This window comes from Rhinolophus sinicus, chromosome 17, assembly GCF_057876585.1.
Source record: "Rhinolophus sinicus isolate RSI-liver-muscle chromosome 17, RSI-T2T, whole genome shotgun sequence".
Taxonomy (NCBI): domain Eukaryota; kingdom Metazoa; phylum Chordata; class Mammalia; order Chiroptera; family Rhinolophidae; genus Rhinolophus; species Rhinolophus sinicus.
In genome coordinates this window covers 50494570-50521473 of record NC_142517.1, presented here as the reverse complement: position 1 = coordinate 50521473, position 26904 = coordinate 50494570, and the positions used below count along the sequence as shown (strand labels likewise).

Genomic DNA, 26904 nt, shown 5'->3' with positions numbered 1-26904 from the left:
CCGTGGCTGCATAAATTAATTAAAAGCATCAATGAGATCAAAATCATGAAATTCTTTCATTTCCACGGTTGGAGTCATTCCATTAACTGGCTTCCAGGGGCGTCCAGGACATTTGGGGGAGGTTTCTGGAAAATCAGGTATCAGGTTAAATGAAAGGCTATTTGGCTCTATCTGAATGTCAGGGATCCAAGCATCATCATTCTCTGTGGGAGTTGGTGGTGCATTAGTCACCACAGCTGCAATGAGACCTGAGTCTTGGAAGTTAGGAAAGGTAACTGCTACTCCTGGCTGGGCTAGGGAAGGGAGGGATGTTGGCCCTTCTGTCTTCTCTTGTGTCTGTGCAGAAGATGTAGTACTATCTTCAGAAGAACTTGCCAAATGCTCTGTTCTCCAACCATTGTGCGTGCCATTGTTTTTTCCTTTATTTTTATATTTTCCATGGTCATGACCATGCTCATGTTTATGTCCATGGTCTAGGCCGTGTTCCATTTGATGTCCTTGACCATGGCCATATTGCTGTTGATGTCCATGGCCAAGGCCATATCCCCTTTGTTGCCCATGTCCTTGGTCATGCTATGGTAAGGCCATGACCAAGGTCATGTTTTATTTGCTTTCCATGGCCCCAGCCATGTGCACGAGTGGATCCTTGTACTTGTCCTGAATCCTGCCCTTCATCTTATATAAATGACATGGAAGTTTGGGGTGGACTTACAGTTGTTCCTTCTTTTCTTCCCTTTCTTGCTACTAATCGGAAAGGTGAAAAACCTGGAGGCCTTGCCAGCAGTTTGATCTAAATAGGAAACATTAAGATGAATGCATTACTGTGAAAACCACACTATCAATGAAGAAAGAAGGGGCTGAGACCTGGCAATGTTATCTTGGTTTACATTGGAGCAAGTCTTTGCCAGATTTTAAATACTATATTAGTAATCCAAAAAGGATGAGAATGAATAATATTTTTTCCTCTTTTGATTGATTTTATCATTTGTGGGTATTGATTATTGTTCATAATAAAACTCCGCTAAGCTAGAGAATTTTTTTCTTCACCTGGAAAAATTGGGAGGCTAAACTACATAATCTGTAGGGTACCTTCTGAGCCTATGATTATGTAAAGCCTTGGCACATTATTTATTAATTGATACTATTTCTATTAGCACAATTACTGCTTTTATCCTAAAAGGCGCTATATGGCTTTATGAACTGAATTTATATGGAACATATATCCACAATCCCTTTGTTGAACTAAAACACATTAGGACATGTTCACAAGGTTGAAACACAGCCTTTGTATAATATCTGTGTTGGACTATACGTATACATTCCCACACATGGCAAAAACCTAAACCAGAAAAAAGAAAGACGAGGCAACTTTCGTTGAAGAGATGGATTTGTGGATGATTTCTACCTATACTTGCACTACTGGCAAGAACACTATGATTGGAGGCAGTGTTTGGTGGTGCAAAGAGCACAGTGTTTGGAGTCAAACAAACCACACCCTACTAGTTAGCAGCATCCTGTGAACAGGGAGGGCTCTGATTTGACCTAGATTTGAATTCGAGTGCCACTAGCTTCACTTTTCTCATCTCTAAAACAGGAATAACAACAGCCCCTGCCTCAGAGTTGTCAGGAGAAAAACATATGTCAAGTCCTCAGTACAGTGCCTGGAACAGAAGCAGCACTCGATAACGTTATTATTCACTCTAGGACTTCAGCATCTTTGCAATTTTTAGTGTCTCGTTCTTGACAATGGGGAAAGTGTTACTTACCTCCCAAGTTTCTCTTAAGAATTAGAAAAGAGGATGTAAACTAATACTTCACACACCTGCACATGAGTATGAATCCCCTGGGGATCATGTTAAATGCAGATTTTGATTCCGTAGATGTGGAGTGGGGCCTGAGATCTGCCTTTCTCCTAAGCTTCTTGGATGTAAGCCGATGCCAGCGGAGCATCTCAGGCACACCTTGAAGCTGCACAGCTAGTAGTGTGAGCTCTCCACAGCAGGTGTTGGACTGCACTGACAGAGAGACTATTGAATGACATGATACTCACAGTGTGTGAGAAGGGACTGCTGCTCTCCATTCTAGCCATAAAAAGACAGATCAGCACAGCAATGTGAAAGTTCTCCCCATTTTAAAAAACGTGGTGCCCGAATTCATTTAAATAATGGTTCATTGTCAACCCCAAAATAGAACTTTGCAGAAAAAGCAAAATTGACCCAAGCTGACTGGAATTAGAATCATACCTTTTCTGGTGATCGACACTTGACAGTAGTGTCAACCGTGTTCATCCAAAGTACCACAATAACTTTAGCAGTGCATTGTAGAACTTCCTAGCCATGAAAATAGAAGCCAAAAGACAGAACAGCATTATTCATGAGCTACTTAAACAAGTATAAAACATCAATTAGATTCCAGGGAATAAGTAGACAGCTACTTACCCCAAGTTTATTGGTCTCACAACTTTCAGTCAACTCTTTATTACTTTCCTTGGAACACGTGGTTTCCGTGGCCGTGAATGCAATAGCAAACTTTGTTCCCTGCACAACCTGAAAAATTAATTAGCATGAAGTAGAAGTTTAATTAGTATTCTATAACAAATCAAATGTTTTTACCCTAACGGCTTTTAGAGGAGAATATTAAATTTTTAATTACACACTGACCAAATGAGGGTTACATAAAAAAGTACAAATGTTTGACAATAAAACTTTCCAATTGTATGCATGTACTAAAATATTTGGCTGTTCACTGGTCTCATTTCGTTTTCTAAATGGGAAAGAAAAGCATGATACAATTTTTATATTTTTGTGAGTTTTGTTTGTTCAACAATTGCAAAATTCAGGCGTCATTCAGGGCTCAAGTTGTAATAGAATCTAAGAAGAGTATGAAGAAGAAACTTAAACATTTTCTTTCTTTCCTTTGACATTGAATGTTATTTTATATTAATTTCAGGCATATACCATAGTGGTTAGACATTTATGTAATTTAATAAGCAATCCCCTGCCTAGTCTAGTACCCATCTGGCACTATACATAGATTACAATATTATTGTCTACATTCCCTATGTTTTACTTTATATCCCCATGATTATTTTGTAACTATCCATTTGTACTTCTTAATCCCTTCCCCTTTTTCACCAACCCCCAAGCCTACTCCCATCTGGCAACCATCAAAGTGTTCTCTGTATCTATGAGTTTTTTTGTTATGTTTGTTTATTTTGTCCTTTAGATTCCACATATAAGCAAAATCACATTGCATCTGTCTTTCTCTGTCTGACATACTCCATTCAGCACAATACCTTCCAGGTCCATCTATGCCACCGCATGTGGCAAGAACCCATTCCCTTCACTGCAATACTCTATTGTATATATGTACCACCTCCTCTTTATCCATCAATCCATTGATAGACATCCAGGCTGCCTCCACATCTTGGCCATTATAAACAATGCTGCAATGAATATATAGATACACACTTCCCCTAGCGTAGCATTTTAGGTTTCTTCAGATAAATACCAGAAGTGGAATTACTGGGTCCTTCTTTGTCTCTTGTTATAGTTTTTGTTTTAAAGTCTATTTTGTGTGGTATAAGTATTGCTACTCCAGCTTCTTCTTTTTTTTTTTTTTTTCCCCATGAAACATCTTTTTCTTATCCCTTTATTTTCAGTCTCTGTGTGTTAGTCAATCTGAAGTGAATGTCTTATAGGCAGCATATGGAGGGGCCTGGTTTTCTTATCCATTTGGCTATCCTATCTTTTGTTTGGAGCATTTAAACCATTTACATTTATAGTAAATGTTGAGAGATAGGTAGTTATTGCCATTTGATTATTCGTGTTTTTATCTTTTTTTTTCTTCTTAAATAAGTCCCTCTAAGGTTCCTTGTACTATTGGTTTGGTGATGATTTGCATTTTTCTTGTCTGAGAAGCTCTGTATCTGTCCTATCCTAAATGATAGTTTTGCTGAGTAGAGTAATCATGGTTGTAGGTCCCTGCTTTTCATCTCTTTGAATATTTCCTGCCAACAGTTCTGACCTGCAGAGTTTCTGTTAAGAAATCAGCTGACAGTCATATGGGAGCTCCCTTGTAAGTAACTAACTGCTTTTCTCTTGCTGCTTTTAAGGTTCTTTCTTTGCCTTTAACCTTTGGAATTTTAATTATGATGTGTCTTGGTGTGAGCCTCTTTGGGTTCATCTTGTTTGGGACTCTCTGTGAGTCCCGGTCTTGTATGTCTATTTCCTTTGCCTAGTCAGGGAAGTTTTCTGTCATTATTTCTTCAAATAGATTTTCAATTCCTTGCTCTCTCTCTTCTCCTTCTGGTACCCCTATAATGAGAATGTTGGTATGCTTGATGTTGTCCCAGATGCCCCCTAAACTATCTTCATCTTTTTGGATTCATTTTTCTTTTTGCTGGTCAGATGGGGTGTTTTCTGCTACCTTATTTTCTAAATCAATGATTCGATTGTCTGCTTCATCTAATCTACTGTAGATTCCCTCTAATGTATTCTTTCTTTCAGTTGTTGTATTCTGTTATTTCTGACTTGTTCTTTTTTATGTTTCCTATATCGTCATTGAAGTTCTCTCTGAGATTCATAACCAATGTTGAACTCTGTATCGAGTAGATTGCTTGTCTCCGCTCTGTTTAGTTCTTTTTCTGGAGCTTTGTTCTGTTCTTTTATTTGGGATATGTTTCTTTGTCTGTGTATTTTGACTGCCTCCCTGTGTTTGTTTCTGTTTATTAAGTAGTAGGGCTGCTATGCCTCCCAGTCTTAGTACAGTGTCCTTAGTAGTAGGTGCCCTAGGGGAGCCGTAGCAGAATCTCCCTGTTCACCAGAGCTGGGTGCTCCAGGTGTGCCCTCCTGTTGTAGTTGTGCCTTGGTTGCTGTTTGCACATCACTGGGAGGGAATGACCCTCAGGCTCATTGGTTGTGAGGACTGGCAGTGACGACAGTGAAGGAGCTGTTGTGCAGGGGTTGACTCTATGGAGCAGGATTCGCGTTAGCAGGAGTCTGGTGCCTGCCCAGTGTGCCCATTGGCTGTGTCATCCTTGGAGTCAGCTTGAGGATGCTCTGGCTTGGTGGGAAGCTGGCCACTGGGCGTGCCAGCCCCAGGGCCTCCTGGGAGAGGACCCCCTCCAAACCAAGTTCAACTGCAGTTTGTGCCCTACCCTGGGCCACCTGGCATGAGCAAAAAAGCAACCTGAAGATGGCCACCACCTGTGCTGGGCTTGGAGGTGCTTTGACAGGTCAAACCATGAACTGTGGCTGGCTGTCACTAGTACCTGGTTTAGAACTGCTCATCCAGGGGTAGGGGTCATGCTGAAGCCAGATGCCGCTTGTTTGGGTTTTGAGAAACTTAGAGAGATTTTAGGAAAGTCCTCAGCATGAGCCAAGACAGGCCATTGTATGGAAAAGCCACTAGAGGCTGCTTGTGTGTGGCCAAAAGTTAAGTGGGGCAGCATCTCAGGGAATCACCAGGCCAGGTGAGTGAATGGTGCTAGCCAGGTTGATGGAGACTCAGATATGGTGACTATATATGTCTGCATGCCAGGAGTGGGAAGGGCTTAACAAAGAAACAATGGCGTTTGCCAGCTCCTCTATCCAGGTGAAAGCCGCCCATCCAGCCCTCTCTCTGAAACCAGATAATTCAGTTCTTCCCTGTGCATCCCTGGTGCCCTTTGAGCTGCTGCCCCAGTGCTGGAGTTCAGAGTAAGTGAGTCCATCAGCAATTAAAATGTATGCAGGTTCTTGAAGAGGATCTCCTGGGACTACAGCCACCCTTGTCTTACTCAGCCACAGTCTCCTCTGGTTTTCATGGCCATAAGTTATGTGGACTTCTGTCCCTGGCAGTAGAACCCTGGGCCTGGGAGCCAGATGTGGGGCTGGGAGACCTTGCTCCTCTGGGGGGGACTCTGCAGCTGAGATATCCCTCTCAAATTTTAATGGTCACACGTGGGTGTGGGACCAGTCTGTTCCACATCTCTACCCCTCCTACCAGTCTTGAGTTGGCTTCCTCTGTATGTCCGTAGTTGTAAGCCTTTGGTTCAGCAAGACTTCAGGTGATTCTCAGTGATGGTTCTCTGGTTTAGTTGTAAGTTTGATGTGGTCAAGAGAGGAAGTAAGCACAGTGTTTACCTGCGCCACCATCTTGACCAGAAATTTTAAACATTTTCTTTAAATATGCCTTATTGTCCACCAAATCATGAATCAGAGAAATAATAAGTTAGTCCCACCATAGAAATTATGTGGATTAAATTATATGATTAGGAAAATTATTCCGATTTTCTAGTTTGTTTCTCTTACATTTCTTATATTAAGAAACTGTTTCAATCTCTAGCAACACTTTTAATCACTATTCAATGCTATCTCCACAATTAATATTTTGTGGCCCATTAAAATTTTTTTTTTTGTCCATAAGGCACACTTTTTTTAAAAAGTTAAACTCAAATTTTAAAAAATGCTCTAAATTCAACAAAACACCAAGCATAGTTTTTTCAAAGTGAGTTTTAAAGGCCATGTCTTATATCTCTTATACATTTGAAAAATATGTGCAGTAAAAATGATCTTAAATTACATGTGGAAAAGTTAGTTGATGTCACCCAATTTGTGGCCAAAGTTATCAATACTTAATTCTAGGATTTAAGTGTGTGTGTGTGGGGGGGGGGATTGTGGGCAGTGTTATGGACTGACTATGTCTCCCCCCACCAAATTCATATACTGAAGCCCTACTTCCAATGTGACGATTTTAGGAGATGGGCCCTTTGTGAGGCAATTAAGTTTAGATGAGGTTATGAGGATGGGGGCTGCGTCACGGGAATTGTCTCCTTATAAGAAGAGAAGAGAAACCAGAGCTCTCTCTCTCTCTCCTTCCCTCCCTCTCAATCTCTGAAATGTGAGATGACACAGTGAGAGAAGGTGGCCATCTGCAAACCAGAAACTGAGTCCTCACCAAGGAACCAAATTTGCTAGTTTTTGGACTTCACAGCCTCCAGAACTGTGAGAAAAAAACTGTTGTTGTTTAAGGCACCCAGTTTATGATATTTTGTATGGTAGCCTGAGCAAACTAACATTGTGTGTGTGTGTGTGTGTGTTCGTGTGTGTGTGAATGTGCATGTTTGTCTGTTTGTGTATGTATGTATGTATAATATTATGTAGCTATCAAAAAGAGTATATCAATACATCTGTTGACCTAGAGAGATGACCAATACTTAAAAAATCAAGTTACAGGGTGATAGTATAATCTCATTTGGAAAATCAAACCACAACAGTCTTCCCTGTCTCTATGGTTTTTTTTTTAAAGCACAAAGAAAGTGTGGTGGGAGGAGGGTGGAGAGAGCAGGGTCATAGAGGAACTAAACTCCTCCTTCGCCTTTTCTGGCATTGTTTTGCTGCGTAAACATGGTGACATTTTTAAGATAAATTTCATAATTAACTTTTAAAATTCCAGGTGTGCGTGTAAGTGAAGATGAAGGTTCTAAGAGTGTTTCAGAATCTACATTTTGATGATCACAAATTTTCTTGCTTGTTTCACAGTACACCTTAACACAACTTATTAAATGATAATGTTGATCGAGGTAATGTTGCCTAAGAAAGTTGGCAACATGCGACACAAACCACACGTATTGGGGTTTCCCACAATTACTGACCCCAAATATGAACTGTTTTAAGTTAGATTTGTTTCATCTGATTATAAAGATTATGTTGTTTTTCTATAACAGTTTGGTTCTATTTTGATTGCTTTTCTTTAGCTTATTTTTAGGGAGGCACATTTTGAGCTTCTATAATAGGAATCTGTCCTTGAATACATTGGCCATAGGCTGTTGGTGGTGGAAGGCATTGGGCTCTTCTTATCCAGCCACTCATTTTACAAATGGGGCCACAAGGCTGAGTGACTCTGAGTGACTGACTGCCCAGTGTCACCCAGGACGTGGGTATCTGCTGCTGTGGTAGACTAGGTCCCCTGGTCCCCAGGCCAGGACACCCCTTATCTTCTATTGACAGGGCATGGAAGGAAAGATGAATTCCCAGAGGGTACATTTGTGGGTGGGAAGGACACCTCAGGCAGGGGAGAAATCACATGGAGGGGAGAGTGTGAAGAGAGTCTGGCCAGTGATATACTGACTGATGTGGCTGAGCCCAAGGCCCTACGTGATGTTACAATGACAAATGAGTCTAGAAAGCAGAGAATAAATCCTGCTTTCCATAGACCTAAACTTCACTAATTATATCAGAGTTGCTAGTATTTATATAGCACTGTACAGAGATTGAAAAGTGATTAACATGCATTTTCTTATTTGACCCTCATCCCAGTCCTTTACAAACAGAAAACAAGAGAATGTTCTAAATGACTTGTCCAAGATCACACAACAAGCAAGCAGCGAGGTTGGGACTTGAAATTCAAATCCCTTGCACTAGGCATACTATTTCCCAGTCCAGAGTCAAGATCAGTGGCACAATTAGTAAGTAATTTGCAAATAGACTGTAATATCACTATTTTTGTAGCATAATGTACAGACCTGTGATGTTGCTCTGTGCACAGTGTCAATCTTGAAGTAGAAATTTCCATTATTCTCTGCATTAAGCTTTGTGATAGAATGTTTCAAAGGCTCCTCCAGCTCTGGGCTGTCAACAGGTATTTCTCTGGGGCAGCCACGGCAATTAATTATACGAGGTAGTACGAAATCCTCCCCTGAAAGAATCAGATTTGAAGTCAGCATGTGCACTGAAGGAGCAGTCGAGCCTCAGTACCTCTCCCCCACATGGTCCAGCATCCGTTTATAGAGGGCCACCGTGGCAGCCCAAGGCTCAGTAGTGAGAGGTTGGAGGTGATCTGTCTGACCTCCACTTTACAGCCCCTCCTCTTTTCCTCTCCTCAGAGCGAAGTATGTTTAAGGAAATCTTCAGTTGGAAGGTGATAGTTAATGACTCAATCAATATGCTGCACTTTTCTAAGTTTTTGCATTTTTGATGGAAAGTATGAAAAGTAATGTTTAACTTAAAGGAATAACTCTCTAGTGGAAAAATTTAAAGTCCTGTGATTCTGGTGAGTAGGCAGCTTCAGTAATGCTTCTCATTGTGGAATGTATACAAATATCTTCCAAGTATGAGAAAAGCCACCTCTTGGTGTAAGAACTACTTTACCATACATTGTGCTATCTCCCTTCCTCCCATTCTAATATGCAGGAGAAAAATGCCTTTAACTGAAAGGATTTTATTCTGAGCATTTAAAAATGAGATACAGCTTCCCCTAAAACACCTGACTTAGGGACATCTTGTACACAACAAAGTCCAGCTGAACATGGACTTGAGGCCAGCTTTGCCCAGAGTACTTTAAATTGTCCCTTTTGTCACCATATTCCCTCCTGGCCACTCAGAGCAGTTTCCACTGCGCCTGCTACAGAATAGCTGGGCAGAAATGGGGTACAGTGTTCTCAGCAAGGTCTGTTGGTCATATAGACTTTGTGGTAGATCCTGGCACCCAACACACAATTCCTATGAAAAGACCTAGCCACTTGTCTGGGACCAACGAGCGCTGTTAGAGCAGGAACATGTATTTTCCCTTACCTGGAAAAAGGTCACATTTCTGGGAGAAGGAAGCAATTCTGTCTTGAAGATCTATGTATGCAATATCTGTACATTCACCGGTATCCTAGTTTTTGAAAAGTATGGAAGTGCATAAATTAAAAACGTTTTTAAGAGCCTTTAAAGCAGACAAGTAGCAAAATTAAATATAGGATGTTGACTTTGCATAGAAAACAAAACCAAACATAATCCAATCGCAAAGGAGGATAAGATATAATTTGGTAACAGCATCAACAACAACCACAGACATATGTACACAAGCACACGAAACATGAAATAAGATGACAAGAATACCTAGTATAGGAATAATAACCATATAAGGGAATGGGTCTAATTTTCTTTTAGAATGGCAAACTTTCAGATTAAGTTAAAAACAAAATCAATGTATTATATTTTCAAGACCAATACCTTATAATAAAAAAGATTAAATATAATGGTCAAGCAAAGCTATATGAAGCAAATATAAATGAAAAAGAAGATAAAGCATTAGTAGTAGTGGACAAAGTAAAATTCAAGGTAACAAACAACTCATGAAGGTAGTAAAATAGATCATTTTAATGTTATGAATGACATAGTCTAGAAATATGGAAACAAAATACACAAAGCAGAAAATAAATATATGAATAGAAAAAGATAAAAATAATTGTGGGAAAATTTAATGTACAACTATAAATCAAAGATAGGCCAAATGGTTAAAAAAGTAAAAAACATCATAGAAGACTTGAGTAACATAATAAAAATTTATTTAACTGTTTTTTTCATATGATACACACAATTTAAAATGATATTTTTATAAGTATGACACAAATATGTTAAATTGCTTATACACTAGGTCACAAGAAAGGTTCAATAAATTTTGCAAATCGAAAGGAATTCAGGTCATATTATTTGACCTTAGCACCAAAAAGAACAATTACTAAAAATTAATAATCTAAGTATAAACAAATAAACAAAAAGCTAAGTACTTAGACATCTAAGCACACTTGCCTGAATAGTTAGGGTCTTCCCTGGATAAGGAAAAATATAAAAAACAAAACAAGAAAAATGAGAATTTTACATAATGTTGTAGAGCAGCATATAGAATTTAACTCATGGCTTTATATACTTTTGTGATTTAAAAAGAGAGATAAGAAACAAATGAAACAGACCCAAATCTAGGTGTTCTTCCCAACAGGTTAGAAAAAGAATATAAATAGTCTTCAGCAAAACAAAAAAAAGGAAACAATAAAGATATAGGCAAAACCAATGAATTAGAAAACAGAAAGCACTAGTATTAATACACAAATCCAAATAAATGATCATTATTAGGGGAAGGGAAAAAATTAAATGCACAAAATGGTAACATAGTAAAGGATACAGAGAAGCATATAAATATAAGAGAATATTATAAACAAGAGTATGCTAATTTCAATCCCAAAGAAGCAGCTATTTTTCTGAAAAACTATAAATAACAAACGCTGACGTAAAAACAAGAACGAAATTAGAATGGATCAATGACTGAAGAAACAGAGAGTGCTATCGTTACTCTCAACTTCCATTCCACTTCTCATCTCCAAACAACTAGATGGTTTATAGATGAATAAATTTAAAAACTAAAGAACATATATTTCCATGCTATATAAACTGTTCCTGAATATAGAAAATAGTGGCAAACAAACTAACTCAAAAATAGAAGGCAGTGGCGGGAAAAGAGGAAGACCAACTATGAGCTGGATTGACTCCATAAAAGATGTCAGAGGCATGAGACTGCAGGTGCGCTCAGAAGGGCTGTTGAGGTCAGGACATTACGAGCATCGCTCATTCAGAGAGTCACCAAGAGTCAGAGGTGACTCAACGTCATGTAACACACACCCAACTCATTCTATGAAACTATAATCTGGATACCAAAACCCGAAAAAATAGAACGCACACACACACACACACCCAGAAAACTGTTAAACTACTTTCACTTATAAATATAGATGTGGCATTCATAAACAAACTACAAATAAAATCCAAATGCATATTTAAAGAATAACTTATACTAAACAAATAGAGCTTCGTTTAACAATCTAGAGATTATTATTAGGAAAGTTGTCAAAACAACATAACAGATTGAATTAGAAAATATAATATGATATTTCAGTATATATTCTAAAGCATTTGCTAAATTAAATTCTATCACCAGTTTCTTATTTAAAAACAAACCTCTTTAAAAGCAGAAATGTAAGGGTCCTTCTTTAACATGACAAGAATGTCTCTTTGGAACCCATAGCAAATATACATAATAAATTCTAGAGGCTTTCCCAATAAAATCAGAAATAAAACATAAATGTGTGATCACTTAAAATATATATATATATTTTAAGGATCACTTAAAATATATATATATATATTTTAAGTGATCACACATTTATGTTTTATATATATATATATATGTATGTATTTCTGGAAGTTTGGGTAAATTCATTGAGACACTAAACAAAAAATAAGTGCATCAGAAAAGAGATAAAAATGTTACTTGCATAAGATATTATTATATTCCTAGAACAATCAAGACAATCAATTGAAAGGCATTAGTGTTAATCAGAGAGTTCTGTAAACTTGCTGGATATCAGGTAAATGTTTCAAAATTGATACATTTATATGTAACAATAGCTTTTTAAAAAGAGAATAAAATAAAAAGAAAACAAGGGATTTAATTTCTGATAGCAATAACCAAAACCAGAGAAACAAAAAAACCTCTCCAAGAAATGCAAAAAAAAACCTACAATGAGATATCACCTCACCCCAATCATCAACAAGACAAATAGTCAAAACTATTGGAGAGGCTGTGGAGAAAAAGGAACTCTCATACACTGTTGGTGGCAATGCAGACTGTTGCAGCCGTTATGGAAGGCAGTGTGGAGGTTCCTTAAAAAATTACAAATAGAATTACTATCTGACCCAGCAATCCATCTCCTTGGTATCTACCCCAAACATCTGAAAACATTTATACATAAAGACATGTGTGCTCCAATGTCCATTGCAGCTTTGTTTACGATGGCCAAGACAAGCAACCAAAATGTCCTTCGATAGATGAATGGATAAAGAAGTTGTGGTATATATACACAATGGAATACTATTTGGCGGTAAGAAAAGATGATATAGGAACATTTGTGACAACATGGATGGATCTTGAGAGTATAATGCTTAGCGAAATAAGTCAGAAAAGCAGAGAACCATATGATTTCACTGATGTGAGGTATATAAACCAAAAACAGCAAAAGAACAAGACAAACAAATGAGAAACAAAAACTCATAGACAAAGACAATAGTTTAGTGGTTACCAGAGGGTAAGGAGGGTGGGGTGGGTGGGAGGTGAGGGTAAGGGGGATCAAATATACGGTGATGGAAGGAGAACTCACTATGGGTGGTGAACACTCAATGGGATTTATAGATGATGTAATACAGAATTGCACACCTGAAATCTATGTAATTTTACTAACAATTGTCACTCCAATAAATAAATAAATAAACCAACAACAAAGCAATAAAAACCTCTCCAAACCTAGAAATAACTCTAGTGAGCAATGGTCCAGATGTATATAAATAAAAGCACATAACGTTAGAAATTTAAAATAAAACGACTAAATAGAGATATAAAGCATGTTCTTGACTGAAAAGACTAAATATAGTACACACACTAATTCTCCTCAAATTAATTTAGAAATGTAATGCAATTCTAATCTATGTGACAATGTAAGTTTTTCTTACAAACTTATTCTAAGGTTGGTTTTGAAAATTTAACACCAGAATAATAAATCACAAATTTAAATTTACTATGAAGCAACAGTTGTTAAAACATGGTAGTATAAATGTGAAAAACAGATTTTTCAAAAGAAACTAGTATGGGATAAAGATCACAAATTTATGTAGAAGGGAAAAATGTTGAAATATCTGGTTATTCTTTTGAAAGAAAATCAATTTAGATACCTCACAAGATACATTAAATTTGATTCCAGATAGATTTGAAAGCAATATTTAAAAATAGTGACCATAGACTAAGAAAAAAAAAGGTGACTGCTGAGATACTGATGGAAGAATTCAAAAGGGAAATATGGGTAGATTTGGTAACCGACAAACAAAAACTATTTGTAAGTCAGAAATACCATAATGAAAACTAAAAAGTAAACAGCTGAGAAAATATGACAAATCGCTAATGCCTTTAATACACAAATACTGTTTTCCAAATCATTAATATTTATCCCAAAGAGAAATGGGCAAAGTGTATAGAAGACAATTCTTAAATTCAACCCATAAATTTCTAACAAATATATGAAAATATAGTGGTTAAATAAATACACATTAACTACATTGTTGATTGAGAAAATGAAAACTAAAAATGCTTTTGTCTATGAATGTAGCTACGTTTGAAAAATAATCCTGAATTATTTCAAGGGTATACATTGCTGATGCTCATCAACCACGTACAAAAGTTTCAATTTTTCCACATCCTCCCCAATACTAGTTATTTTCCAATTTTTTAGAATTATAGCTATGCTCTAGTTATGAGGTGGCATCTTATTGTGGTTTGTATTTACATTCTCCGGATAGCTATTATAAATATGTAGAACATCTTTCCATGTGCTTGTTGGCCATTGGCATGTCTTCTTTGGAGAAATGTTTAAGTCTTTTGCCCATTTTAAGACTGGGTTGATTGCCTTTTTGTGTTGCTCTGTAGGGGTTTTTATATATTCTGCATATTAAAAACTTATCAGATATATAATTTGCAAATATTTTCTCCCATTCTGTGGGTTGTCCTTACACTCTATTAATAGTGTTCTTTTTACCTTTTTCCCCCAATTATGAAATAAATACATGCTTGATTGGAAACATTGGGAAGTATTGAAGAGTTCCAAAAGGTATAAGGAATCAGAAAGAGCACCCATAGTCCCAACTGAAAGTTAACTATATTTTGGCATATTTGTTTTCCGTCACTTTTAATATTTACATTTACTTTATATATTTGAATACATTTCTACATATGGTTTTGCAACCTCCTTTTTTTGTTTATTACTTAACATACTATAACCATTTTACTAAGTCATTAAAAACTCTGTAAATGTAATTTATTGGCTGCACATATTTTACTGTATGGAGCTACTGTAATGTACTTAACCATTCTTGAAGGTTGAAAATATAAGTTATTTCCAATGTTTTTCTATTAATAATAACCTGAAATTAGCATATCACTCTCTGGATTTCTCATTTTCTTCACATATCATAGAATTTTAGAAGCAGAATTACTAGATACAGGGCTCATAGCAATCCCTTGCTTGAAGCGCAGGCTTCTGCTAAAATGCAAAACATCCCTGGGAAGCTCACCGTGCCTTACTCATCTGAACCCGCACTAACCACCGCCGCCATGAGATGCTGTTTTTAACATAATTTTGGTTCTGATAACAAGATGTCATCCTAGAAAGTGTCACGTAGGGATAGAGGCTTAGGATGTGTTTACTAAAGATAAAGGTAGGGGAGGGAAGGTGAAAAACCAAGCGGAGACAAGTTGGAAGTGAGGGATTGTCCTGGGCAGCGCTCAGAACAACAGGAGGTCTTGGAGCCCAGGAGGAAAAAAGGGAGACAGGAAAGTGTGAAGACGTGAAAACACAAACTTGACCATGGCACCATTTTATATAACCTAGTTTCCGGTTATATCTGTAAATGCTTATTGCTAGATGTACAGGTTGCTTAACCACGTAGGTGAGGCAGCTTGACCAGTGACGTGAGCTTCGAAGTTCCCAAGTGAATGTGACTGTGCATTGGTGAATGCCATCTGAAATTTTAGTGACCGATTCTTCCTACATAGCTGAGAGTTCCCACGCCTGTAAATACTGCACACAAAATCCTACGATCTGCATAATTCCACTTTTGTCTACTTACACCATTGAGAAGAGACTTGCAGTCTGGAGTTAAGAACAGAAATTGCTCCTTGGAACAATTAGTTTGCGCAATTGTATAAGTAACTTCATAGTTCCATCCAGCCACCACCTGAAACAATTTTGAATTGAATATTTAAAGGGCAGCTTAAACAGTCTTCACAGTGTTATGAGGACTTTAGTATACTGTCTGGGATATCATAAGTGCTCAAAAATGTAGACTACTATCACTAGGCAAAAGTCATGATTGAGTAAATATTAAGCACTTTATGACTCTCACACCCCTCAACACACACACAAACACACACACTCACAAACACACACACACACACCTACACATCTGAAAATGAAAAGTAATGTATAGCTGGAGTTACTCTATTTCCTTAAGTAAGACCTAGCAATATTTGTTCTGCCAGGAGCATGAAAAAATGTTCTATTGAATTTTGTGAAATATGAATGATATTCTTCTAAATGGTTAAAGACAACTTTGGAGCTAGAGTGACCTTTAATGGTAGGTTCTCAAGTTCCCAGACTGTCAGGTAATAAGACTTTTCTGCTTTATCCTGGACTAGTCTCATCCTGATTGCTGGATTTGGACGTAACTGAGTAGTATATGCATCTTGTATGAAGGCAAATTGGAAGGTTTCTTAAAAGCTGGGAATGTTATTGACCAAGTCACTAATATTTAGAGACTGAACTACAAGGGACCCAATCAACTGTCAGTAAAGACTTAATGAACGGAAGCAAAGAAAAGACCAGATTTACCAGTGTTTATGTTTCTTAAATGATGATATGGAAACTATGATTTAGAGGGTACTCAGAAAGCTATGCCAACCTTTTTAGGTATAACTTAGTATATTGGAGCCATATTTGACTCGTGATAGCTGGTGATGCTTTAGTTTTCTTAAAACCTTACAGCCAGAATGTGTCTTTCATTTCACCACCTCTAGGAAGAACATGTAATGCTGACTACCCATTCATTAAAACCAATCTCAAATGAACGGGTCTGATTAGCCACCCGTTTCCCCTTTCCATAGTGCAGTACCCAAATCACTGCAACTAAAAAGAAAGCTCTTTGCCTCCTGTGCTAGTCAGATGAGAACATAAAAGAACTCCCTCATCACCAGTCGTGGAATCATATGGTTTCCTTCAGCCAATGGTTTATTTTAGGTAGTGAGACCCTAAATATAACGATCCAACAAATTTTAACAATAGTGTGTGAAATGAAAAATTAAAGAACAAACCTGACTCTGGGCCCTTTTTACTTCTTTAAGAGAAAAGAGGTGGGAACGATCAGTGTTGTTGTTAAAATGTTCGATGGCATGTCTCAGAACGCGTTCCACGTTTGGGCTGTCAGTTGATATGGGTTCCATGCAGCCTAGGCAACCATACTCAGGTGTCATCCCGGGTGCCTCAGCTTGACAAAGAAAGAATAGGCAAAAAGGGCAGAGTTAATGAGCAAAACCTACATCCAGATACATTGTCCTAAATAAGATAATTTCAAAGGCCCTGGTAAATAAACCTTCCAGTAAATCCCAGAAGGCATTAGGAAAAGAGAACACAGAACTGCATTTCTGTCAGAGGAAAAAAAAGAAAAAAACCCTATCATTCACTTAGGAACATCTTACATGAATACTATTGTTCATAATTATTTTAAATTTATTAAAAGTCATTTTAAATTATAGAAACCATACATAATTTATTATGTATTATAATAATAAATATCTCTTATTAAAACGTAAAACATTATACATATACTACTATTTATTTTCTATTGTTAACTAAAGCTCTTTGAAGCCTGGTGTAAGATGTTTTATTATCAATTCAATCCAATAAACACCTATTTTGCACCTGCTGACATATGCCAGGCACTGAGTAGACTACGTAGATATGGGAATTTGTCAGTAATGGTCACTGCCATGAAGGAGTTGGGCAGTTGAGGGAGAGATGAAACTGTAGCTGGATCACGTCAATATAATCCTGTAAGAGCACAGAAAGGCAGGAGCCTGCAGTGAGCTCAGGACTTCTCTGAGAAGAGGCCTGAGACAGGAAGGGCGAAGGTCAGTCCAGGTCAAGCAGACAACAGAGGAATGAGGCCTGAGAAACAGAACCCATGGTCCCAAGAAGCAGGATGAGTCCGGGCGGGGGTGTGAGATGTTATGTATACACATGTTACCAGGGCTTGGCCCCGGAGGCTGGGAGTGGTGATTGCAGTCTGAACAGTGGCTATAGAGTCTTGTTATTGATCTGGGATGCTCTCTGCAGGCCGGGGGTTACTAACCGTATTACAAGGGTCATGGGCTCCTTGGTGAACCTGACGAAAGCTATGGTGCCCTCCCCAGGAAAATGCTCCTACTCATAATGTTCTCCACATAATTTCAGGGTCTCCATGGACGCCTTGAAGTAAGTTAAGAATGGTCCGCTGTAAGAATGAGGAGACACTGACTTGGTTTTACTAAAACAATGTAAAATATTAAAACAGGTGTGAGTTTGTATTAACTTATCAAGTATTGTTTACAGCACATAGCCCTGACCTGCTGGTCAGTAGAGGCCCACACCAAAGTCCTGAAGGATTCCTAGGCCCCTTCCCAAAGGGACTCTCGCTTCCCAAATGTGCAAGCACCAAACAGAATCAGGAGACCAACAGTATTCTACCACACTTTCCCTCAGTTGTTAGCAGGTCAACACAACTCCCCTAGCAGCTGTTTATTGGCTTTCACTCCATAAGTAGATGTGTCAGGAAAACGATTTACTGGATGAATATTCATGGCTCCCCACCAACCCACTCCTTAATGAAGTTATGCTGTATCAGTGCAGTGGGCAAACTTAAAAACCTGGAGGGGAATTACATGGGAAAGGTAAGAAAATTACTTAAGGGAGAACAACAACAAAATAGATGAACCCAGAACATTTAAAGGGGAGATAAAGTCCAAAGGCTGGTTTGCCTGACTTCAAGGGCAGCTCTGACAGGGGTAAAACAAGAGATGGAATATTGTAAATTCAGTTTTTCTGAGTGACAGATGATTTTCCACCTTGCCTCAACAATTCTAGAGAGATTTTTTTTAATTAAAATAAAGATTTTAAATTTTGAATTATGGCCAAAATTGTTTCAGATGAAGGATTGTGGAACTAGTACCTAGTAATTTCTGAAGGTGTGGCAAAGAGCTTTTCTCTCATAGTATATATTCTGTGTTCTGGATAATGTGAAAATTTGCTTATGAGATAGAGGTCTTAAACTGAATAATAAAAAGGCATTCCAAAAAATTTAACTACTTGTAATTTCTTTTGTGTTTCGAACTGTTTTTTTTGTTTTTTAATGCAACTTCTTGTAATTGCTGAAACCCAAGGGATAAGGTTTCTGTGGTTTCACATAGATGAGTAAGGCCAGGACAGAACAACTGCCATTCTGGTGAGGTTGAAGAATGTGGCTGAAGACGTTGTCCTGGAGCCTCATGTACTGAAACCCTATCTTGCAGAAGGCCAGTTCTGGGGTGACTTTTGTGGCTTACATCACCTAGATGTGCCCATTCTTCCATATGTGGCCCCTCTGCCAAAGGAAGGAAGGAGCTAATGATAGTGGTTATATCTATTCATAAGTTGTTCCATACTTACAGGGTCTACTATACCAACTCTGCTACTTACTAGCTGTGGGATCTTGGACAAGATACTTATTAACAGCTGTGGACCTCAATTTTATCATTTGTAAAATGGGACTATTAATACTTTCCTGATAAAATTGTTGTGAAGTTAAGAATGTTAATACATGTAAAGTGATTAGGACTGTGGCTGGCAATAAGTGCTCAATAAATGCCAGCTGTTATTACTTTTATCCCGATTATCAGTAATACATTATTATGGTCTACCTTTAGGCATGTCATCCAGTTTCAGTCTACAACAACCCTGTCCAGAGGGAATTACTATGATCCTCTTTATAGATAAAGAAAAAGAAGCCAAAAAGGTGAAGAGGTTTTGAAAGATTCCACGCCAGGTCTGACCTCAAAGCCTATGCTTTTCTCCTCCGAGGATGCTGCCTACAATTGAAGGCAGGGTTCACATCTTCTCATCCTTTCGCAGGGCCCTTGCACACACACCTGCTACAGCGCTGCTCTCAGGAAGAGCCGGGATGATTGGCAGGAGCCTGGCCCCAACCTCAGGACTCTGCCACTCCAGCCCCCAACCCCCCACCAAGGCTGAGAATGGCATCTCTACAACTGTCCTCTGAAGGGAGTGTTTCCTAGGTTGTGCTCCTGGTCCCCACACAGAAATAGTTCCTTTTCCCCAGAGCAGCGCCACTGGATAGATCTGTTACCTGGAGTAATCTGGCAGGTCTGGGTAGCCACAGAGAATTTCGTGTTCCCGCTCTTTGTCACGTTTGCTGTGCATTCTCCCGTGGCCTAAAAAATCAAACAAACAAACAAACCATTTATCTTAATCTTTCAAATGGGAAGTACACCTAGGACTGTTGTGAAATATGGCTTTCCTTTCTTTATACACTTGCCAAGATATTTTCTAATAGCGCTTTGATATATAAGGATGAATGTGTTTATGACCAAATTATTATTATTTACAAGCCACTGATATTCAGGAGACATCAGAGGAGAAGCAGTATAAATGACGAGGTTTTAAAGTATGAGATTTTTGTTTCGAGTCCTGGAGATACATCTTTTTCACCAACATGGACACAAGCCCTAAAACCAGCTTGCTGTAAACTCTCCTCTTGCCTTACCTTCCAATGTGAGTGTTCAAACTGCACACAGAACGTCAGTTTTTTCACATTGAAGAGGTGAATCCACGTATTGTGGAAAGAGTGGCTTGCTTCCTGGAAGATACCTTCTGCAGGCTCCCTTAATTAAGGCCAAACAACCAGCTGTGGTGTGGCACGCGTATGTGAGGCATTTGGTTAAGACAGCTGTTGTTCTTCAAACAAAGGTCTTGGTATAATGCATCTCCCTCTGTCTTCCAACAACTAGCTGAGGTCAATTTTATCTCCCTTTTACGAGGGAGTGCACTGGTTTCGAGTGGTCAGCCAGTTGGAGGCAGAGCAGGATTCGTACTCAGGCCTGTGCAATGGAAACACCCACTGTCTCCCCTCACCAGCCCTGATCGTGGCCCAAATATTGATTTGTTGTCTCTCTGGGCCCTGATCCACACGTCCCAATTTGTCATTAGAGCCCTCTTCTCCGGGGAGGATTTTATTTATATTTAACCTCTGACCTCTCCATGCATTTTCTGTCTGTGCAAGAACACAGACATCAAGCATTTGACTGTTCTATACATTTAAGGGCTTATGTGCATCTCTCACAAACAGGCTCAACAATATTCATCATCCCCAGCACTAGTGAAAAGAATCTGGCAGGCTCGAGAAGAAAACTAGAGGTGTGGGAAATTCAACACACTTACAGCTTTCTCCGCAGCTTTGTAGTCACAGTCCTGCCAGGTTTTGCCACTTTTTACAGGACAGTCTCCCTCCTTGATTTGGTACTTGACAGCATAAAATACGTCATGGTTCTCCTGAAAAACAAACAAAGGGGGACCAAAGATATGGAGTAAGTCACCCAACTGACTCAGCAGCAAACCATTTGAGTGACACACAGTGATGAATGTTTTAGCTTGATTTAATTCAACAAAAGCAAAACATTTATTAAAAGCACTGAAAGTTGTAAATACTTGCAAGAATGTCCATAACATATTTATAAATATATACAGAGGGTGCCACAAATGTATACACATTTTAAGAAAGGAAAAACTGTATTAATTATAATACTCAATATGTACCAATAACAAAAGATAAATACAAGTCACGTTTGACTTCTGCAATCACAAGAGGTGCTCAGAGTGGTTACCATCAGCATCCAGACACTTCTGATTACAGCGAACAACTGCTTGAGCATAGATAACATCTCTTAAAATGTATACACATTTTTTGGTGCCCCGGTATTTTATAAGTTACGAATCAGTATCCATAGTATTAGCCTATTTTTGTAGAAACTAACTTATATGTACATGTATGATTTGTAAAAGTCTGGAAAGTTATGCAGTAGAGCTGTTAAAATGGTTGTCTCTCTGTGGTAGGAGTATGATTGTTGTCACGCAGGAGTCTCTATTTGCTGTGCCATTTGTCGTGCGAGGCAGCCTGCGGGGTCTCTAGTTCCGCTCCCCACATAACAACGCAAGATATGGTTAGGCCAAAAAGCAACACCCACTGAGTCATAGGTAGGGAAGTTGTCGTGCTGGGAGGCCTGCAGGGTCTCTGCTCCCGCTCCCCATACAAGAACGCAGGATATGGTGAGGCCAAAAAGGAACACCCACGGAGCCATAGGTAGGGGAGTCATACCACTTTATTCTCTCTGGCGGCACTATACTCTCACTGGAGGCTGGATACACACTGTCCGCAAACCGCCATCCACGCTTGCCAGCCCAGCCGCCATCTCCTTGCTAGCCCCATCCTTCTTCTCTTTCTTTCAAACCGCCATCTTTCTTCCTCTCCGTAGCCACAGCAGTTATATTGTGGCCAATGGCTCACTGGTTACAGCTGACGGCCAACTAGCCACAGCTGATGGCCATGCAATCACAGTTGGCCATTTACTACCTGAGCCAGCACCTGTCTATGTGAGGCCGAGAGCCTGGAAACTACTCTCTGGGGCTCCGCCCCCACACTCCACCCCTACAGGCTCTCGCCTCACAATCTACGCGACAAGCGTCTTCCGCGAGGGGACCTGTGCGAGGAGCCTGGGGGTGAATGCAATATCCTGGACACAGCCAGGCTCTCTGGGCACAGCCAGGGTTTCTCAGGGCACCACCAGTGCTTCTGGGCACGGCCAGACTTCCTGGACTTCTTAGGGTACCACCTGTCTTCCCGGACACAGCCAGGGTTTCTCAGGGCACCACCAGTACTCCTGGGCACTGCCAGACTTCCTGGACTTCTTAGGGTACCACCTGTCTTCCCGGACACAGCCAGGGTTTCTCAGGGCACCACCAGTACTCCTGGGCACTGCCAGACTTCCTGGACTTCTTAGGGTACCACCTGTCTTCCCGGACACAGCCAGGGTTTCTCAGGGCACCACCAGTACTCCTGGGCACTGCCAGACTTCCTGGACTTCTTAGGGTACCACTAGTCTTCCCGGACACAGCCAGGGTTTCTCAGGGCACCACCAGTACTCCTGGGCACAGCCAGACTTCCTGGACTTCTTAGGGTACCACTAGTCTTCCCGGACACAGCCAGGGTTTCTCAGGGCACCACCAGTACTCCTGGGCACAGCCAGACTTCCTGGACTTCTTAGGGTACCACTAGTCTTCCCGGACACAGCCAGGGTTTCTCAGGGCACCACCAGTACTCCTGGGCACAGCCAGACTTCCTGGACTTCTTAGGGTACCACTAGTTTCCCCGGGCACAGCTAGGATTTCTCAGGGCACTGCCACTTTCTCTGGGAACAGCCACACTTCCTGGACACAGCCAGGGCCTCTCAGGGCACCACCACTCTCTGTGGGCACAGCCACACTTCCTGGACACAGCCAGGGCTTCTCAGGGCACCGCCACTCTCTGTGGGCACAGCCACACTTCCTGGACACAGCCAGGGCTCTCAGGGCACCGCCACTCTCTCTGGGAACAGCCCGACTTCCTGGGCACAGCCAGGGTACCTTCAGGGCTCTACTACTCTCTCTGGGAACAGCCCGACTTCCTGGGCACAGCCAGGGTATCTTCAGGGCTCAGCCAGACTTCCTGGACTCAGCCAGGGCTCTCAGGGCACTGCCACTCTCTCTGTGCCTCTCAGGGTACCCTGCTGGAACAACAGCGACTCACAATCAAGGTGCTTACATATTCTCAATGGCGGCCAGTCAAGAAACAAAAGCAAATATCCCCCAGTTCCACTAACAACAATTCCCAAACAAACAGTCAAGCGGTCCATTAAATTAGGGATGGAAGGCAATTCCCCATAGTCCATAGTCATTCACCAGGGCTGTCCTGGGGGTGAGGGATGACCTTGACCTCACCCTCATCTCCCACGGAGGACTCAGCAAGCGTTACCTCCTGGGACTATAAGTCCTGCATCCGGGCTGCCTGAGCAGGAACTTCCCCGGCCCACAGGGCTGCAACAACCTTCGCTTTCTCCGGCCTGTGCTGGTTGGGGAACCGTCCACATCTTTCCACCTCTCCGCGGGGCTCCATCTCTGCAGCAGCTGCATGGCTTTTCCTGTGCTGGTGGGAGAACCGTCCACATCTTTCCACCTCTCCACGGGGCTCCATCTCTCCAGCAGCTGCATGGCTTTTCCTGTGCTGGTGGGAGAACCGTCCATGTCCTCCCACCCCTCCACGGGGGTCCAGCTCTCCGGCAGCTGCTCCTCCTGGTCTTCCTGAGACTGAGTGTTCATACGCACAAACTGCTCCACCGTCCTTCGGGGAGCTTTGGCCGGCACCATATCCTGCCGACTACGCCATGTGTCATGCGGGACGGCCCTGCTCGCTGCGCCATTTGTCGTGCTGGGAGGCCTGCAGGGTCTCTGCTCCCGCTCCCCATACAAGAACGCAGGATATGGTGAGGCCAAAAAGGAACACCCACGGAGCCATAGGTAGGGGAGTCATACCACTTTATTCTCTCTGGCGGCACTATACTCTCACTGGAGGCTGGATACACACTGTCCGCAAACCGCCATCCACGCTTGCCAGCCCAGCCGCCATCTCCTTGCTAGCCCCATCCTTCTTCTCTTTCTTTCAAACCGCCATCTTTCTTCCTCTCCGTAGCCACAGCAGTTATATTGTGGCCAATGGCTCACTGGTTACAGCTGACGGCCAACTAGCCACAGCTGATGGCCATGCAATCACAGTTGGCCATTTACTACCTGAGCCAGCACCTGTCTATGTGAGGCCGAGAGCCTGGAAACTACTCTCTGGGGCTCCGCCCCCACAGAAGTCATACCACTATAGTCTCACAGAAAGCTGGAGACACACGACCTGAAACCTGCTGTCAGCTTCTCTCCCTGCCACCCAAACGACTCACTAACCAACACAGCCACAGCAGTTATATCAGTGGCTAATTGGCTAACTAGTAACAGCTGATGGCCAGCAAGCCACAGCTGATGGCCATCTACTACCCGAGTCAGCACCTTTCCACGTGAGGCCAAGAGCCTGGAAATTGCTCTCTGGGACTCTGTCCCCACAATTGTTTTCCTCTTTCTTCTTTAAACAAAAATTCCTGAATTACCTGAGTACTTTTCTTAAAAACATAGTATATTACTTGTACAGTTATATAAAACAAACAAGAGATCTTTCAATTTTGAAAAAAATGTTAACAGCTATTTCTGGATGATGGGATTAGTTATAGGAAATTTAGTATTTTTCTTTGCTTTCTTTGTTTTCTGCTTTTTCTAGCATGTCATGAAATAATGAATAAAACTTTTAAATGCAAAGGTGATGAGTTAGTTGAGCTTTCAGATGCAAAATCCTGGCATGTTGGAGCAGTAAGTGACCTGAGAAAAGATGTCCAGGCCCTCATTTTGCAGGTGAAAGGAGGCCCTGAGTAGATGGGGCATAGCTGAGGCAGCCTCCCACCTTGGAAAAGCACATCCCAGGTCGACTGACTCCCGGGGCAGTGCTCTCTGAGAGCCTGTGTGGGTCAGAGTGTTTGTGTCTGAGAGATGATGGAGTCAAACGAGAGAACCTCCAAGGTTCCTTCCAGGTCTCAGATTTTGATAAAGCAGATGACGACAGTGATATAGGTGATGCCCACATAGCAAAATAAAGAGCAATTCTATGCGGATTTTAGAACAAAAACTGACATTTGTGACGGATGCCAGCCAATAACGACAAAACCCATAAAATGTTGCTGAGGGCACCAGGACTCCCATGACTGCACTAGTTTGTGAAATAGAACTGCTCGATTTTACTTTCAGAAAAAAAAAATGTACACTGTGCTTTTTCTTTAACCTCATCATGTCAAATATCTGGATTTTTTTTCTCCACTGAAATAAACAATTGCCTAACTATCAAGGAGACATAGAGAAATTTGCTAAAACTATTGAAAGATTTATATTTCTTGAAATCACACATCTTGTTAGCATTTGTTTTCAACCTGAGTGCATCAATCAGTGATAAAAAATATTAAAGAACAACTAGAACATGGCTATTACCCTTGATGCATTTGGCCATATGGAGCTTATGGTAGATATTTTGTCTAATGCAGTAGAACCACGTGAATCTCACTTCTGAATTCTCCTCTTAGATGTATCTCTTCCCACTGTACTCTAGCTTTATTGAGGTATAATTGACAAATAAACATTGTATATATTTAAGGTGTATAATATGGTGATTTAATACACATATAAATTATGAAATGATTACCCCAATTAAGCTAATTAACACAGTATCACCTCACATAATTCTTATCATTTTGTGTGTGTGGTGAGAACACTTAAGATCTAGCCTTTTAGCAAATTTCAAGTATACAATACAGTATTACTCACTCTAATCACCACGTTGTACATTAGTTCCCCAGAAACTATTCATCTTATAACTAAAAGCCTATATTGTTTGACCAGCTTCTCCCCATTTCCCTCACTCCACAGGCCCTGGCAACCACCTTTTTACTTTCTGCTTCTGTAAATTTGACTTTTTTCAATGCCACCTATAAGTAAGATCATACAGCATTCGTTAGATGTACCGTCAGAAGCACCCCCTCCCCGTTTGAGGTCCAGAGGTCTTTATATTTTAGTCTAAAGCTGGTCACACAGTAAATCCTCTTGCTGAGGCCTGACTGAGTTCCTGGAGTCTCCCACTCTGCATGCAAATCACTCTTGCTACCTTTGTTTCATTTCACCCTAGAATACCGCTCCCCTGATCACCCAGGAAGCCAAACTTGGTGGTTGAGGACTAGTCATACCCTGCCTTCCAACCCCAGGCCAGAGAGTGGTGTTGGTCTTTTCTATGAGCTGTAAGCTTCTACCTTTTATTACAGTTCTTTGTCGATTGGTGATTGGTGTGTGTGTGTGTGTGTGTGCGTGCGTGCGTGTGTGTGTGCGTGTGTGTGTGTGTGTGTGTGTGTGTGTGTAAGGCCTGGGCTCCAAGTGATAGCACAAATCCCAAATGACCTCAAGGTTAAACACAGCTCACTCACCGTCTTGATGACTTCTGTTATGCGGTACAATACAAACTGGTTGCCAGTTTCGTTTCTCTCATTATGCATCTTCAGAGCTGCGTCCACAGCCTTAAATATGTCTTCATCATTGCAGTCAATTTCTTGCGAGCTGTGCTCCTGCGGTAAAGTTGGTAGCAGCCTGGAGCAAAGGAAAAGGAGGGCAATTAACTTCATGATTTAAGTCTTTCTCTGGGAGTTTCACCAAGCATTGGGAGCTAACTTGGACGCTGATTTTAATTCTCTCCAGCCTCTTATATCCTCTGTCTCTCCTCTCTCTGCCTTAGCTCCCCAGGGCCCTGATTGGAT

The 26904-nt window shown here is 40.7% G+C and overlaps 1 protein-coding gene across 1 annotated transcript; it reads right to left on the bottom strand.

Moving 5' to 3' along the window:
• On the bottom strand, positions 1-26904 carry LOC148754780 (kininogen-1-like). Its single transcript, XM_088793809.1, is given in 11 exon segments — positions 1-574; positions 576-790; positions 2244-2330; positions 2439-2546; positions 8507-8679; positions 9555-9639; positions 15474-15581; positions 16714-16886; positions 19779-19863; positions 20870-20980; positions 26578-26904. Coding segments are annotated over 11 exon segments (1899 nt in total). The 5' UTR covers positions 26773-26904; the 3' UTR covers positions 1-15.